The 17,803-nt window shown below is 39.2% G+C and overlaps 1 protein-coding gene across 1 annotated transcript in view; it reads right to left on the bottom strand.

The window, feature by feature from the left end:
* KMO (kynurenine 3-monooxygenase) overlaps nucleotides 1-1,541 on the bottom strand; it is a 57,478-nt gene extending 55,937 nt beyond the window's left edge. Inside the window, 1 exon segment of the mRNA XM_023247883.2 lies at nucleotides 1,391-1,541. Coding sequence (XP_023103651.1) covers nucleotides 1,391-1,444 — 54 coding nt within the window. The 5' untranslated portion in view covers nucleotides 1,445-1,541.
* Nucleotides 1,542-17,803: the final 16,262 nt, after the last annotated feature.

Consider the following 17,803-nt stretch of genomic DNA (forward strand, 5'->3'; position numbering starts at 1 on the left):
TCCCTCTGCCTGGAATGCTTTCTGTAGCCCCTCACATGGTTGCTTCCTTCTATTATTCAGGCCCCTCCGCAAGGCCACCCTTGACCACACTCTAAATGGACACTCGTGATGACTTTCTACGGCTTTGCCCTATTTGCATTTCTTTACAGGGTCTATCTCTCACTGAAATGATGTATTTGTTTTCTCCTCCACTCTCCTTCACCTCCATGGAATGCTCACCACTGTCTTCCTAGTAACTAAAACAATGTTGGCAAACAGTGTGCACTCAATCCCATTGCACTGAATACATGACTTCTCACTTTATGCAACATTTTGATAGGAAAGAATTAGACTGAAGCCCAGTATAAAGAAATGGCAACATATGTCACGTGTATTTACCAACATGGCATGTGACGACATTCCTTAGCATTTTGAAATTTAGAACCAGAAATGTTCTGTCACAGTACTTTGAGGAAAGATCATAGCGAAGGCAGAACAAAAGACAAAATTGTCATATACTATGTAAATATATGTGTGGTATAAACTATACTAATCTATAGGCAGCCGTGAACGGTGTCTGGTGTATATTAGGCCCTTAAGAAATTTTTGTTGAGTAAATGAATGAACGAATTCTTATGAGCTAAAAGCCTGCAAATGATTACAGCAAAGGTGAAAACAAAATGATTAAGCTTTTACTAGTAGTGATATTTTTATTCCAAAATAGGAGTTCTGTTGAGAGAGGAAAACAATATAGTTTACTTCAGGCAGCCCCACAGTAAACAGAAGAAGCTTTGTTAAGATAACAATGGCTGCAGAGGAGACCCCCCCCCCATTTTTTAGGTGTGGGGCAAGACTTTGCAGGTTAATCTCATTTGCTCAGTGACACGGGAGCCCCTCACTCTATCACTTTACGTGCTCCATTGGACAAGCCAAATAAGTCAGGCGACCAAATAGGTGCTACTCCCAATTACTCAAATAACTTGCAAACATCCAACATAATGATTTTGCATTAGCCTTTATTCTTATTATTAGACAATATAAACTGAGTTATTCACCAGATGAGGCAAATATTTTGATTAAAATGACTATTTACCCTAATATCTGTTTTATAAACATAGTCAACATGGGGATAAATCAAATTCAATTTGCTCTATTTTCTGTTTTTAGGAAATGCTAATCTGAAATAAGGGAAAACAGACACTTTTGTACCTCATGGAAATAAGATTCCTTTCCTAAGAAACACATCAGCACATGAAAACTGATACCACATTTAAAGTAGGTGTCTTTAAATATCAGAAAGGTCCCACAAGAAGATGAACAATCTGTACAAGTGATTTATAATAATTATTAAGAATAATGACAACTAATACAATATCACTAACAGGAATAATATATCCAAATAGATTCTTACCAAGCCACCACCAATGACAGCTATTTTTTTCCTTTGAATATCAGATAATTCCATGACTGCCCAAGTGTTTTTATAATTGTTGTAGCTCCTGTCACAAAGGAAGCTGTGTCTCCTGGCCGCTGGTTTCCCCGCCTTTATATTGCCCAGAGCCCTGCCTGTGTTAACCAGCAGCGATTTGAGCAGGGCTAATTCCCCTTGAACTTAGAGTATAGCATTTAACCCCTTAGTAGCCTAAAGCACAAACTGTTCAGCTTTAAGAAAAAAGAGAATTCATTGCAATAACCAAATTTTTAAAATCCAGCCAAGTGAAGACACCCACTCTCTACCTTACGTGTAAGACAGGGGATTTTTTTTAAGTACAGTGTTGAGGCTTTCCCTCTTTTTCTAAAGCATGCATTCTTACTTTCATTTTCATTCATGACTAACCATGAATGAAACTGCCCTCATCTGAAGTCCGAAAGCATCTTATGCTTCTCTAGGAGAGACAGGTGGCTTCGTGTCACAACTGTGACACAGTCATAATCCAACTGTGATGGATTATTGCCATTAAGACCAGTCAGGACGAGCACATGGAGGGTCCTCTCAGACTGTCTTAGACCTCCAGGGAAATTTTTTTCCTAGTATTAATATTCTCCTGAACAAGATTGTGAATTTGTCACTGGCCACACTTCCCTCCCCAGCTTTTTTTTTTTTTTTTTTTTTTTTTTTTTTGCATCATAGGCAAGAAACCTTAGAATCTAACTTGCGCATTAACTCCAGGAGGGGTAGTGAATGCTGTGCTTCTTGTAAACTCAATCCTGGCTTATTTTCTCTCTCCACTTTTTCTTTTTTTCATCCCATGTTACATGCGTATTATTTATTTTTGGTGCATAGTTTTGAATTGAATTGAGGGTTTTTTCTCCCTGGAACATGATGTGTAGAATAAAGTAAGAACTAAATGATGCCACTTCTTCACTTCCTGGAGAGAGGCAGGAGCATTCAGGTTTCTCCCTGGTGAGGGAATAGTTAAGTTTAATCATCATCGAATAGCGGCCCCTTGTGGGTAAGTAGTGTCAGAGTTGCTAGAAAACTTTTTTGTTCTTAGGTAATTTTATTTATTTTGAATAGGCAATACATTCAGATGGTATGAAATTCAAAAGACACAACAAAGGGTCTTACAGTGAATACTCACTCTTCTGACCCTGTCTCTTGGCCATCTATTTCTCCTGCCCAGAGACAACACCTGTTTGGTGTTTGCATTACCCTGCTCTTCTAAAGCCAATCTCTCTCTCTCTCTCTCTCTCTCTCTCTCTCTCTCTCTCTCTCTTCTCCTCCTCTCCCTCTCTCCCCCTTCCTTTCCATAAATAGTAACAAATTTGAAAATTATATACACTTTTACTTTCCCACACCTTTTTTTTTTTACAACATATAACTCAAGAATTTTTCCGTATCAGTATATAGAGAACTTTCTCATTCTTCTTTGTTTAAATCATGGGCTGTAACACAAACAGTAAAGCACACACACACAAAAATACAGTAGTGCAATTTTACTTATTGTAGAGCAAAATTTTAGTATAAAGTAACCACCATTTAGGCCAAGAAAAAGAACATTTCTAGAAGCCCAGAAATCTACACGTGTCCCTTGCCTACCAGCCATCCTTCATAGAGGCAATTGCCATCCCGACTTTATCACTTTCTTGCTTTTATTTATAATATTACTGACATATATGCATCCTTAAGATAGCTTAGTTTTACCTCTTTTCGAACTTCAATATATTTTTTTTACTTATTTATTTTTTTTATTTTTTTACTTATTTATTTTAATTGATTTACTTTTTTTATTTTTTACTTATTTTATTTTACTTATTTATTTTAATTGATTTATTTTTTACTTATTTTTATTTTATTTTTTTACTTATTTATTTTTTACTTATTTATTTTAATTGATTTATTTAGACAGAGAGAGAGTAAATGAATGAGTGAGGCAGAGGGAGAGGGAGAGGGAGAGGGAGAGAGAGAGAGAGAGAGAGAGAGAGAGAGAGAGAGAGAGAGAGAGAGACCTAAGCAGGTTTCATACTCAGCACAGTACCCAATGGAAGGCTTGATCCCATAACCCTGGGATCATGACCTGAGCCTGAATCAAGTCAGACCTTAGCCAACTGAGCCACTCAGGTGCCCCACTTGTAGTCATTTTAATTTATACTCTTTGTTAATGAAGTTACCACTGTTTCACCTGTTATTCACAATTTGCTTTTCTTTTTTTGCATAGTGCTTTTTTGTTGAGTAGTCTTTTTTTTTAAGTGGACATTGGATTTGAGTTTTATTCTTTATATATGTTGCAAATAACGTCTTTCATTCTTACACTCTTATATGTTTCCTTTTTTAAATTTTATTTTTTATTTTTAAAAATTTACACCCAAATTAGTTAGCATATAGTGAAACAATAATTTCAGGAGTAAATTCCTTAATGCCCCTTACCCATTCAGCCCATCCCCCCTCCCACAACGCCTCCAGCAACCCTCAGTTTGTTCTCCATATTTATGAGTCTCTTCTGTTTTGTCTCCCCTCCCTGTTTTTATATTTTGTTTCCCTTCCCTTATGTTCATCTGTTTTGTCTCTTAAAGTCCTCATCGGAGTGAAGTCATATAATTTTCGTCTTTCTCTGACTGACTAATTTCACTTAGCGTAATACCCTCCAATTCCAGTTCCATCCACATAGTTGCAAATGGCAAGATTTCATTCTTTTTGATTGCCGAGTAATACTCCATTGTGTGTGTGTGTGTGTGTGTGTGTGTGTGTGTGAGTGAATATAGCATCTTCTTTATCCATTCATCCATCAATGGACATTTGGGCTCTTTCCATACTTTGGCTATTGTTGATAGTGCTGCTATAAACATGGGGGTGCATGTGTCCCTTTGAAACAGCACACCTGTATCCCTTGGATATACACCTAGTAGTGCAATTCCCAGGTCATAGGGTAGTTCTATTTTTAACTTTTTGAGGAACTTCCACACTGTTTTCCAGAGTGGCTGCACCAGCTTGCATTCCAACCAGCAGTGCAAAAGTGTTCCTTTTTCTCTGCATCCTTGCCAACATCTGTTGTTGCATGAGTTGTTAATTTTAGCCATTCTGACTGGTGTGAGGTGGTATATCATTGTGGTTTTGATTTCCCTGAAGATGAGTGATGTTGAGCATTTTTTCATGTGTCTGTTAGCCATCTGGATGTCTTCTTCAGAGAAGTGTCTTATGCATATCTTTGCCCATTTCTTCACTGCATTATTTGCTTTTGGGGGTGTTGAGTTTGATAAATTCTTTATAGATTTTGGATACTAATCCTTTATCTGATATGTCATTTGCGAATATCTTCTCCCATTCTGTTGGTTGCCTTTTAGTTTTGCTGATTGTTTCCTTTGCTGAGCAGAAGCTTTTTATTTATGAGGTTCCAATGGTTCATTTTTGCTTTTGTTTCCCTTGTCTCTGGAGACATGCTGAGTAAGAAGTTGTTGTGGCCGAGGTCAAGGAGGTTTTTTCCTGCTTTCTCCTCTAGGATTTTGATGGCTTCCTGTCTTACCTTTAGGTCTTTCATCCACTTGGAGTTTATTTTTGTGTATGGTGTAAGAAAGTGGTCCAGGTTCATTCTTCTGCATGTCGCTGTCCAGTTTTCCCAGCACCACTTGCTGAAGAGACTGTCTTTATTCCATTGGATATTCTTTCCTGCTTTGTCAAAGATTAGTTGGACATACATTTGTGGGTCCATTTCTGGGTCCTCTATTCTCTTCCATTGATCTAAGTGTCTGTTTTTGTGCCAGTACCATACTGTCTTGATGATTACAGCTTTGTAATACAGCTTCAAGTCTGGGATTGTGATGCCTCCAGCTTTGGTTTTCTTTTTCAGGAATGCTTTGGCTATTCTGGGTCTTTTCTGGTTCCATACAAATTTTGGTATTGTTTGTTAGCTTTGTGAAAAATACCGGTGTTATTTTGATAGGGATTGCATTGAATATGTAGATTGCTTTGGGTAGTATCAACATTTTAACAAGATTTGTTCTTCCAATCCAGGTGCATGGAATATTGTTCCATTTTTTTGTGTCTTTTTCAATGTTTTTCATAAACTTTCTTTAGTTTTCAGTGTATAGGTTTTTCACCTCCTTGATTAGGTTTATTCCTAGGTATTTTATGTTTTTTGGTGCCATTGTAAATGGGATCGATTCCTTGATTTCTCTTTCTGTTGCTTCGTTATTGGTGTATAGAAATGCAACAGATTTCTGTGCATTGATTTTATATCCTGCGACTTTACTGAACTCATGGATCAGTTCTAGCAGTTTTTTGGTGGAATCTTTTGGGTTTTTCCATACACAGTACCACGTCGTCTTCAAAGAGTGAAAGTGTGACCTCCTCTTTGCCGATTTGGATGCCTTTTATTTCTTTGTGTTGGCTGATTGCTGAGGTAAGGTCTTCTAATACTATGTTGAATAACAGTAGCGAGAGTGGACATCTCTGTCATGTTCCTGACCTTAGGGGAAAAGCTCTCAGGTTTTTCCCATTGAGGATATTAGCGGTGGGTCTTTCATACATGGCTTTTATGATCTTGAGGTATGGTTCCTTCTATCCCTACTTTCTTGAGAGTTTTTATCAAGAAAGGATGATGTATTTTGTCAAATGCCTTTTCTGCATCTATTGAGAGGATCATGTGGTTCTTGTCCTTTTATTGATGTGATGTATCACATTGATTGTTTTGTGGTTATTGAACCATCCCTACATCCCAGGTATAAATCCCACTTGGTCATGGTGAATAATTATTTTAATGTATTGTTGAATCTGGTTGGCTAGTATCTTGTTGAGAATTTTTGCATCTATGTTCATCAGGGAAATTGGTCTATAGTTCTCCTTTTTAGTGGAGTCTTTGTCTGGTTTTGGAATCAAGGTAATGCTGGCTTCACAGAATGAGTTTGGAAGTTTTCCTTCCATTTGTATTTTTTGGAACAGCTTCAAGAGAATAGGAGTTAACTCTTCTTTAAATGTTTGCTAGAATTCCCCTGGAAAGCCATCTGGCCCTAGACTCTTGTTTTTTGGGAGATTTTTGATTACTAATTCGATTCTTTATGGGTTATGGATCTGTTTAAATTTTCTATTTCTTCTTGTTTCAGTTTTGGTAGTTTATATGTCTAGGAATTTGTCCATTTCTTCCAGACTGCCCAATTTATTGGCATATAATTGCTCATAATATTCTCTTATATTGCTTGTACTTCTGCAGTGTTAGTTGTGATCACTCCTCTTTCATTCGTGATTTTATTTATTTGGGCTCTTTCCTTTTCTTTTTGATCAAACTGACTAGGAGTTTATCAATTTTGTTAATACTTTCAAAGAATCAAGTCCTGGTTTCATTGAACTGTTCTACTGCCTTTTTGTTTGTTTGTTTCAATAGCATTGATTTCTGCTCTAATATTTATTATTTCCCATCTTCTGCTGTTTTGGGGTTTTATTTGCTATTCTTTTTCCAGTTCTTTTAGGTGTAAGTTCAGGTTGTATATCTGAGATTTTTCTTCCTTCTTTAGGAAGGCCTGCATTGCTATATACTTCCCTCTTATGGCTGCCTTTCCTGCATCCCAGAAGTTTTGGGCTGTGATGTTATCATTTTCATTGGCTTCCATGTACTTTTAAATTTTCCCTTTAATTTCTTGGTTAGCCCATTCATTCTTTAGAAAGATGTTCTTTAGTCTCCAAGTATTTGTAGTCTTTCCAAATTTTTTCTTGTGGTTGATTTCGAGTGCCAGGTGGCACCTCCCTTTCAAGTTCTATCTCAGATGGGACTGTGTTTCCAAACCTCTCACTTCTGAGGGCTCTGCAGCTCTGACCCACTCCGACCCTCTGGAGGGAGGGTCTCACAGAGCAATGGCTGGTGCCAGCCGCCCCCAGGAACGTTCGCACAACTGTGTTGCTGCAGATGCCCAGAGACTGTGGCTGGGTGCCAGCCTGCCCCAGGAAAAGTTCGTGGGATTGTGTAGCCGCAGCCTTTCAGGGATTATGGTAAATCACAACACACATCTGGTGCCAGGCTTCACCACATCTAACATCCTTGTTCCAACATCAGCAAACATGGCTGTTCTCCAGAGTCTGCTGGGACCTTTGTCTGTAGGGAGGCCTCACGTCCTCTACCAAATGTCATTTCAGCAGGGGAACTGCCTTTACCCATGTGACCTGACAACCCCTCGGACCTCATTGTCTGCTCCTGGGGATTTGTGCTTCCTACCAGAGCTCTGCCAGATATCAAGCTGTGGAATTTCAGCCTCTACCTTCCCTCTATTTATAGACTCTTAATGGTATCCAAACCCTCTCCTTTCTCCTTTCTCCCTTTCTTGTTAATGGGTGTTTCCACTCGTTCTCTGTTTCTCCAGCTGCTTTCAGGCCAAGTGCCTGTCCTATACTTCCCCCAGCAACCCCCCCCATCCTCTGTCCATAAGCAAAAACAGCTCCCTACCCTCCACAGCTTCTGTCTCCTCTAGTTCACCTCTCCACACTGCGTACCTGCTGAGTTCTGTGGTTCAAGTTATGCAGATTTCTGAGTTAGTCCTCAGATCAATTTTCTAGATTGCAAGATGGTTTGGTGTTGATCTGGCTGCATTTCAGGGACGAGAGATGCAAAAAACTTCCATGCTGCTCTGCCATCTTGGCCCTTCCCTGAAAAGATATTCTTAATTTTACTATATGAAAATGTATCAGTCTTTCTCTGTGGCTTTTGCTTTATATCATGTTTTATAAGCTTTTTCATAGCCCAAATTTCATTTTCTTTTCCAAATGAATACGCAATTTTCACCAGCACTATTCAGTGAAAAGACTTTCCTTTTCCTAGTATTTCCTTTGGCATAGCTATAGTGTTCATGTATGTGTGGGTCTGGTTCCAGATTTCTAATTTATTTCATTCCATCTACTCTGCATGTGCCTATGCCAGGGCCAATGCCATAGCCAAATTACTGTAGCTTTCAAATAAACCCTCATAGGGGTGCCTGGGTGGCTCAGCTGGTTAAGTGTCCAACACTTGGTTTTGGCTCAGGTCATGATATCACAGTTTGTGGGTTTGAGCCCTGTGTCCGGCTCTGTGCTGACAGTGTGGAACCTGCTTGGGAATCTCTCTCTCCCTGTCTCTCTGCCCCTTCCGTACTTATTCTCTATCCCTTTTTCTCTCAAAATAAATAAACATTTAAAATAAAATAAAATAGGGGCTCCCGGGTGGCTCAGCAGTTAAGCATCTGGTTCTTAATTTTGGCTAGGTCATGATCTTACGGTTCGTGAGTTTGAGCCCCACCTCGGGCTCCACACTGACAGTAGGGAGCCTGCTTGAAACTCTCTCTCTCTTTCTCTGCCCCTCTCTCTGTCTTTCTCTCTCTCCCTCAAAATAAATAAAACTTAAAAAAAAATAATAAAATAAAATGAAATAAACCCTGATATTTTGAAGCAATCTCACCCACTTTGTTCTTCTTCAGTAATTTTCTTGACTATTCTTATTGTTTTGCATTTCGATCTAAGTTTTATAATCAGTCGGTGAATTCCATAAAATACACACACACACACACACACACACACACACACACACACACACACACACTGAGATACTTTCTAGCTGGAAAGCATACCATATTTAGCATATTGGGTTTTTCAATCCAGAAACATGGCTTCTCTCTCCATTTGTTTGGGTCTTCTTCAAAATCTCTCCAATTTTATACTTTCTCTCAAAGAAGATTTGCCCCTCTTGTGTTAGATTTATTTCTAGGCAATTATAGTTTTGTTTTCAATTTTATAGTAAATGATATCTTTAAATTTGCTTTCTGCTGTTGCTGATATATACAAATATAATTAATTTTTGTCTGTTGAGTTTGTATCTAGCAACACTGCAAAACTCTTATTAATATTCATAATCTGTACATTTTTTTGGTGTTTTTTTCCTACCATAATCATAATGACAGTATTTTATTCTTTTCTTTTATTTCCTACCATTTGAATGATTGTCTTACTGTGCTGGCTAATCCCACAGTTCAAAAGAATAGCAGTACATTTCTTCCATTCTAAGTAGATAGGATTTCCTAGTTATCCTACTGTTATTGATTTTTAACAAAATTTCACTGTGGTCAGAGAATATGCTCAATACATTTCAAACCTATGACATTGGTTGAGACTTGTTTTATGGTCAGCAAAAGGTAAGTTTACATGAATGCTTTGCTTGTGCCTGAAAGAGTGTGTGCTCTCAGTTAATGTGGGCATTTTCCTATACATATTCATTAGGTCAAATCATGTGTTCAAACTTGAGTATTCTAACTGAATTTTGGTTTGCTCATTTGGTCAAATACTGAAAGAGGTATGTTAAAAATCTTACTCTTGGTTGGCATTTGTCTATTTCCTCAGAGTTTTTCTCTATATGGAACAATCCACATTTAAAATTGCTATGTATCACTGGCAAAATAAAGCTTTTATCATTATGAAAGAACCTTTTTATCTCACGGTATGATTTTTTTTTCAATATATTAACTTTATTGTCAAATTGGTTTCCATACAACACCCAAGTGCTCATCCCAAAAGGTGCCCTCCTCAATACCCATCACCCACCCTCCACACCCTCCCACCCCCCATCAACCCTCAGTTTGTTTTCAGTTTTTAAGAGTCTCTTATGCTTTGGCTCTCTTCCACTCTAACCTCTTTTTTTTTTCCTTCCCCTCCCCCATGGGTTTCTGTTAAGTTTCTCAGGATCCACATAAGAGTGAAACCATATGGTATCTGTCTTTCTCTGTATGGCTTATTTCACTTAGCATAACACTTTCCACATCCATCCATGTTGCTACAAAGGGCCATATTTCATTCTTTCTCATTGACACGTAGCACTCCATTGTGTATATAAACCACAATTTTTTTTTATCCATTCATCAGTTGATGGACATTTAGGCTCTTTCCATAATTTGGCTATTGTTGAGAGTGCTGCTATAAACATTGGGGTACAAGTGCCCCTATGCATCAGTACTCCTGTATCCCTTGGGTAAATTCCTAGCAGTGCTATTCCTGGGTCATAGGGTAGGTCTATTTTTAATTTTTTGAGGAACCTCCACACTGTTTTCCAGAGTGGCTGCACCAATTTGCATTCCCACCAACAGTGCAAGAGGGTTTCCATTTCTCCACATCCTCTCCATGCATCTATAGTCTCCTGATTTGTTCATTTTGGCCACTCTGACTGGCGTGAGGTAATACCTGAGTGTGGTTTTGATTTGTATTTCCCTGATGAGGAGCGACGTTGAGCATCTTTTCATGTGCCTGTTGTCCATCTGGATGTCTTCTTTAGAGAAGTGTCTATTCATGTTTTCTGCCCATTTCTTCACTGGGTTATTTGTTTTTTGGGTGTGGAGTTTGGTGAGCTCTTTATAGATTTTGGATACTAGCCCTTTGTCTGATATGTCATTTGAAAATATCTTTCCCCATTCTGTTGGTTGCCTTTTAGTTTTGTTGGTTGTTTTCTTTGCTGAGCAGAAGCTTTTTATCTTCATAAGGTCCCAGTAGTTCATTTTTGCTTTTTAATTTCCTTGCCTTTGGGGATGTGTCAAGTAAGAAATTGCTACGACTGAGGTCAGAGAGGTCTTTTCTTGTTTTCTCCTCTAGGGTTTTGATGGTTTTCTGTCTCACATTCAGGTCCTTTTTCCATTTTGAGTTTATTTTTGTGAATGGTGTGACAAAGTGGTCTAGTTTCAACCTTCTGCATGTTGCTGTCCAGTTCTCCCAGCACCATTTGTTAAAGAGACTGTCTTTTTTCCATTGGATATTCTTTCCTGCTTTGTCAAAGATTAGTTGGCCATACGTTTGTGGGTCTAGTTCTGGGGTTTCTATTCTATTCCATTGGTCTATGTGTCTGTTTTTGTGCCAATACCATGCTGTCTTGATGATTACAGCTTTGTAGTAGGGGCTAAAGTCTGGGATTGTGATGCCTCCTGATTTGGTCTTCTTCAAAATTACTTTGGCTATTCGGGGCCTTTTGTGGTTCCATACGAATTTTAGGATTGTTTGTTCTAGTTTTGAGAAGAATGCTGGTGCAATTTTCATTGGGATTGCATTGAATGTGTAGATAGCTTTGGGTAGTATTGACATTTTGACAATATTTATTCTTCCAATCCATGAGCACGGAATGTTTTTCCATTTCTTTATATCTTCTTCAATTTCCTTCATAAGCTTTCTATAGTTTTCAGCATACAGATCTTGTACATCTTTGGTTAGGTTTATTCCTAGGTATTTTATGCTTCTTGGTGCAATTGTGAATGGGATCAGTTTCTTTATTTGTCTTTCTGTTGCTTCATTATTAGTGTATAAGAATACAACTGATTTCTGTACATTGATTTTGTATCCTGCAACTTTGCTAAGTTCATGTATAAGTTCTAGCAGACTTCTGGTGGAGTCTATTGGATTTTACATGTATAATATCATGTCATCTGCAAAAAGTGAAAGCTTGACTTCATCTTTGCCAATTTTGATGCCTTTGATTTCCTTTTTTTGTCTGATTGCTGATGCTAGCACTTCCAACATTATGTTAAACAACAGCGGTGAGAGTGGACATCCCTGTCGTGTTCCTGATCTCAGGGAAAAAGCTCTCAGTTTTTCCCCATTGAGGATGATGTTAGCTGTGGGCTTTTCATAAATGGCTTTTATGATGTTTAAGTATGTTCCTTCTATTCCGACTTTCTCGAGGGTTTTTTTTTTCAACGTTTTTATTTTATTTTTAGGACAGAGAGAGACAGAGCATGAACAGGGGAGGGGCAGAGAGAGAGGGAGACACAGAATGGGAAACAGGCTCCAGGCTCTGAGCCATTAGCCCAGAGCCTGACGCGGGGCTCGAACTCACAGACCGCGAGATCGTGACCTGGCTGAAGTCGGACGCTTAACCGACTGCGCCACCCAGGCGCCCCTCGAGGGTTTTTATTAAGAAAGGTTGCTGAATTTTGTTAAAGGCCTTTTCTGTATCCATTGACAGGATCATATGGTTCTTATCTTTTGTTTTATTAATGTGATGTATCACATTGATTGATTTGCGAATGTTGAACCAGCCCTGCATCCCAGGAATGAATCCCACTTGATCATGGTGAATAATTCTTTTTATATGCTGTTGAATTCGATTTCCTAGTATCTTATTGAGAATTTTTGCATCCATATTCATCAGGGATATTGGCCTGTAGTTCTCTTTTTTTACTGGGTCTCTGTCTGGTTTAGAAATCAAAGTAATGCTGGCTTCATAGAATGAGTCTGGAAGTTTTCCTTCCTTTTCAATTTTTTGGAATAGCTTGAGAAGGATAGGTATTATCTCTGCTTTAAATGTCTGGTAGAACTCCCCTGGGAAGCCATCTGGTTCTGGACTCTTTATTTGTTGGGAGGTTTTTGATGACTGATTCAATTTCTTCGCTGGTTATGGGTCTGTTCAAGCTATTTCCTCCTGATTGAGTTTTGGATGTGTGTGGGTGTTTAGGAATTTGTCCATTTCTTCCAGGTTGTCCAATTTGTTGGCATGTAATTTTTCATAGTATTCCCTGATAATTGCTTGTATCTCTGAGGGATTGGTTGTAATAATTCCATTTTCATTCATGATTTTATCTATTTGGGTCATCTCCCTTTTCTTTTTGAGAAGCCTGGCTAGAGGTTTATCAATTTTGTTTATTTTTTCAAAAAACCAACTCTTGGTTTCGTTGATCTGCTCTACAGTTTTTTTAGATTCTATATTGTTTATTTCTGCTCTGATCTTTATTATTTCTCTTCTTCTGCTGGATTTAGGCTGCCTTTGCTGTTCTGCTTTTATTTCTTTTAGGTGTGCTGTTAGATTTTATATTTGGGATTTTTCTTGTTTCTTGAGATAGGCCTGGATTGCAATGTATTTTCCTCTCAGGACTGCCTTCGCTGCATCCCAAAGCGTTTGCATTGTTGTATTTTTCATTTTCATTTGTTTCCATATATTTTTAAATTTCTTCTCTAATTGCCTGGTTGACCCATTCATTCTTTAGTAAGGTGTTCTTTAACCTCCATGCTTTTGGAGGTTTTCCGGACTTTTTCCTGTGGTTGATTTCAAGCTTCATAGCATTGTTGTCTGAAATTATGCATGGTATGATTTCAATTCTTGTATACTTATGAAGGGCTGTTTTGTGACCCAGTGTGTGATCTATCTTGGAGAATGTTCCATGTGCACTCGAGAAGAAAGTATATTCTGTTGCTTTGGGATGCAGAGTTCTAAATATATCTGTGAAGTCCATCTGATCCAATGTATCATTCAGGGCCCTTGTTTCTTTATTGACCATGTGTCTAGATGATGTATCCATTTCTGTAAGTGGAGTGTTAAAGTCCCCTGCAATTACCACATTCTTATCAATAAGGTTGCTTATGTTTGTGAGTAATTGGTTTATATATTTGGGGGCTCCTGTATTCGGCACATAGACATTTATAATTGTTAGCTCTTCCTGATGGATAGACCCTGTGATTATTATATAATGCCCTTCTTCATCTCTTGTTACAGCCTTTAATTTAAAGTCTAGTTTGTCTGATTAAGTATGGCTACTCCAGCTTTCTTTTGACTTTCAGTAGCATGATAAATAGTTCTCCATCCCCTCACTCTCAATCTGAAGGTGTCCTCAGGTCTAAAATGAGTCTCTTGTAGACAGCAAATAGATGGATCTTGTTTGTTTATCCATTCCGATACCCTATGTCTTTTGATTGGCGCATTTAGTCCATTTACATTCAGTGTTATTATAGAAAGATATGAGTTTAGAGTCATTGTGATGTCTGTAGGTTTCATGCTTGTAGCAATATCTCTGGTACTTTGTCTCACAGGATCCCCCTTAGGATCTCTTGTAGGGTTGGTTTAGTGGTGACGAATTCCTTCAGTTTTTGTTTGTCTGGGAAGACCTTTATCTCTCCTTCTATTCTACATGACAGACTTGCTGGATAAAGGATTCTCGGCTGCATATTTTTTCTGTTCATCACATGGAAGATCTCTTGCCATTCCTTTCTGGCCTGCCAAATTTCAGTAGAGAGATCGGTCACGAGTCTTATAGGTCTCCCTTTATATGTTAGAACACATTTATCTCTAGCTGCTTTCAGAATTTTCTCTTTATCCTTGTATTTTGCCAGTTTCACTATGATACGTTGTGCAGAAGATCAATTCAAGTTACGTCTGAAGGGAGTTCTCTGTGCCTCTTGGATTTCAATGCCTTTTTCCTTCCCCAGATCAGGGAAGTTCTCAGCTATGATTTCTTCAAGTACACCTTCAGCACCTTTCCCTCTCTCTTCCTCCTCTGGAATACCAATTATGCGTGGATTATTTCTCTTTAGTGCATCACTTAGTTCTCTAATTTTCCCCTCATACTCCTGGATTTTTTGATCTCTCTTTTTCTCAGCTTCTTCTTTTTCCATAATTTTATCTTCTAGTTCACCTATTCTCTCCTCTGCCTCTTCAATCCAAGCCGTAGTTGTCTCCATTTTATTTTGCAACTTGTTGATAACATTTTTTAGCTCCTCCTGGCTGTTCCTTAGTCCCTTGATCTCTGTAGCAAGAGATTCTCTGCTGTCCTTTATACTGTTTTCAAGCCCAGCGATTAATTTTATGACTATTATTCTAAATTCACTTTCTGTTATATTGTTCAAATCATTTTTGATCAGTTCGTTAGCTGTTGTTATTTCCTGGACGTTTTTCTGAGGGGAATTCTTCCGTTTCGTCATTTTGGATAGTCCCTGGAGTGGTGTGGGACTGCGGGGCACTTCCCCTGTGCTGTCTTTAATAATTTGCGTTGGTGGGCGGGGCCGCAGTCAGACTGGTGTGTGCCTTCTCTGCCCCTCTCCTAGGGGCGGGATACACTGTGGGGTGGCGTGGCCCATCTGGGCTACTTGCACACTGCCAGGCTTGTGGTGCTGGGGATCTGGCGTATTAGCTGGGGTGGATGGGCAAGGTGCACAGGGGCGGGAGGGGCAGGCTCAGCTCGCTTTTCCTCCAGAGATCCGCTTCGGGAGGGGCCCTGCGGCACCAGGAGGGAGTCAGACCCGCCGGAGGGATGGATCTGCAGAAGCACAGCTTTGGGTGTTTGAGCGGTGCAAGCAAGTTCCCTGGCAGGAACCGGGTCCCTTTGGGATTTTGGCTGGGGGATGGGCAAGGGAGATGGCGCTGGCGAGCACCTTTGTTCCCCGCCAAGCTGAGCTCTGTCGTCCGGGGCTCAACAACTCTCCCTCCCGTTGTCCTCCAGCCCTCCCGTTCTCTGAGCAGAGCTGTTAGCTTATAACCTTCCAGATGTTAAGTCCCCCTGGCTGTCAGAACACACTCCTCTGCTTTTGCCAGCCAGACTCGGGGGCTCTGCTTGGCCGGCGGGCCGCCCTTCCCCCCCCTCCCTCCCGCCAGTCCGTGGAGCGCGCACCGCCTCGCCGCCCTTCCTACCCTCTTCCGTGGGCCTCTCGTCTGCGTTTGGCTCCGGCGACTCCGTTCTGCTAATCCTCTGGCGGTTTTCTGGGTTATTTAGGCAGGTGTAGGTGGAATCTAAGTGATCAGCAGGACGCGCGGTGAGCCCAGCGTCCTCCTACGCCGCCATCTTCCCAGGATCCACTCATGGTATGATTTTTTTACCTTGAAGCTTAATTGTTTGATATTCAGATTTCCTTTGTGTATTTGTTTAGCATTTGCATATTATATCTTTTCCAACCTTTTAATTTTATTTTTTTACATTTACATCCAAATTAGTTAGCATATAGTGAAACAATGATTTCAGCAGTAGATTCTTTTAGTTCCCCTTACCCATGTAGCTCATCCCCCCTCCCACAACCCCTCCAGTAACCCTCTGTTTGTTCTCCATATTTATGAGTCTCTTCTATTTTGTCCCCCTCCCTGTTTTTGTATTATTTTTGTTTCCCTTCCCTTATGTTCATCTGTTTTGTCTCTGAAAGTCCTCATACGAGTGAAGTCATATGATTTTTGTCTTTCTCTGACTGACTAATTTCACTTAGCATAATCCCCTCCAGTTCCATCCATGTAGTTGCAAATGGCAAGGTTTCATTCTTTTTGATTGCCAAGGAATCCTCCATTGTATGTGTGTGTGTGTGTGTGTGTGTGTGTGTGTGTGTGTGTGTGTATATACCATATCCTCTTTATCCATTCATTCATCGATGGACATTTGGACTCTTTCCATACTTTGGCTATTGTTGATAGTGCTGCTATAAACATGGGGGTGCATGTGTCCCTTTGAAACAGCACACCTGTATCCCGTGGATAAATGCCTAGTAGTGCAATTGCTGGGTCATAGGGTAGTTCTATTTTTAGCTTTTTGAGGAAACTCCATACTGTTTTCCAGAGTGGCTGCACCAGCTTGCATTCCTATCTTTTCCAACCTTCTGATTTAACTATCTTATATCTGTATGCTTTTAATGTGGCCTTTGTGAACAGCATTCACTTAAATATTTTAAAAATCCAATCCACAATATTTATATTTTAACTTGAGTCTTTTGTTTTCTATAGTCTCATTAAGATAGATCTAGGTAAAGATTGTGTATCCTAATAGGGAACCATTTGGTTTCTTACATATGTGGATTGGTTTCTTTCATCAGTTCTAGAATAATCTCAGCCACTACCTCTTCAAATATTGTTTACATTTCCACATTGGTTACACTTTCACCTTTATTTTTATTTTTTGACTTTTTGTGCTTTGTTATGCATAGCCTTTTTAAATGTTTCCCAATTTATCAATTCTCTTTTCTTCTGTGTCTAATCATCTGATAAACCCATCTATGGAGGTCTTGATTTTGACTATTGTCATTTTTAGTTCTGGGATTTTTATTGGGTTCTTTTTCGTATCTACTGCCTAATTTTTATTTTCTAGTATCCTTCCTCAAATTCTCAAACTTGTGTTTTGTAACTTAACATAACAAACATGATTGCCTTAGGGTCTGTGTCTATAATTCTTATAGTGGGTGTGGGTCGCTGGTTATTTATTTATTTTGGCAGGGGGACAGGTACCCATGATCTCTAATTTCCATGTACACATTTTAAACTGAGCGCTCAAAATTATATTTGAAAGAAAAAAGTAGGGGTAGTTTGAAGCCTAAGATACCAGTATAATGCTTTAGAGAGGATTTATTTTTGCTTCTGCCATTTTCTGTGGGTGTTCCAGCACTTATTTGGTGGGTAAAATTAGGATCTGTCTGTTTCTAGAAGAGTTGTTCCTTTAGCATCTATATGGGTCCAGATGAGACTAAGCTAGTGGCCTTCATTCTATTTGCCCTCTTTTAGCCTAGGGATTCAAAACGTTTGTTACACAACAAGGGTGTGCCCATTTTGAATGTTATTCACCTGGAAGACATGGAAGTACTCATATTGGCAGTTGGGCACAGATAAGATATCCCGACATTTACACATAATTCTCTTTTTAATAGCTGGAAAGCCCTCTCTCTTTA

The sequence above is a fragment of the Felis catus genome, chromosome F1, assembly GCF_018350175.1.
Source record: "Felis catus isolate Fca126 chromosome F1, F.catus_Fca126_mat1.0, whole genome shotgun sequence".
NCBI lineage: Eukaryota > Metazoa > Chordata > Mammalia > Carnivora > Felidae > Felis > Felis catus.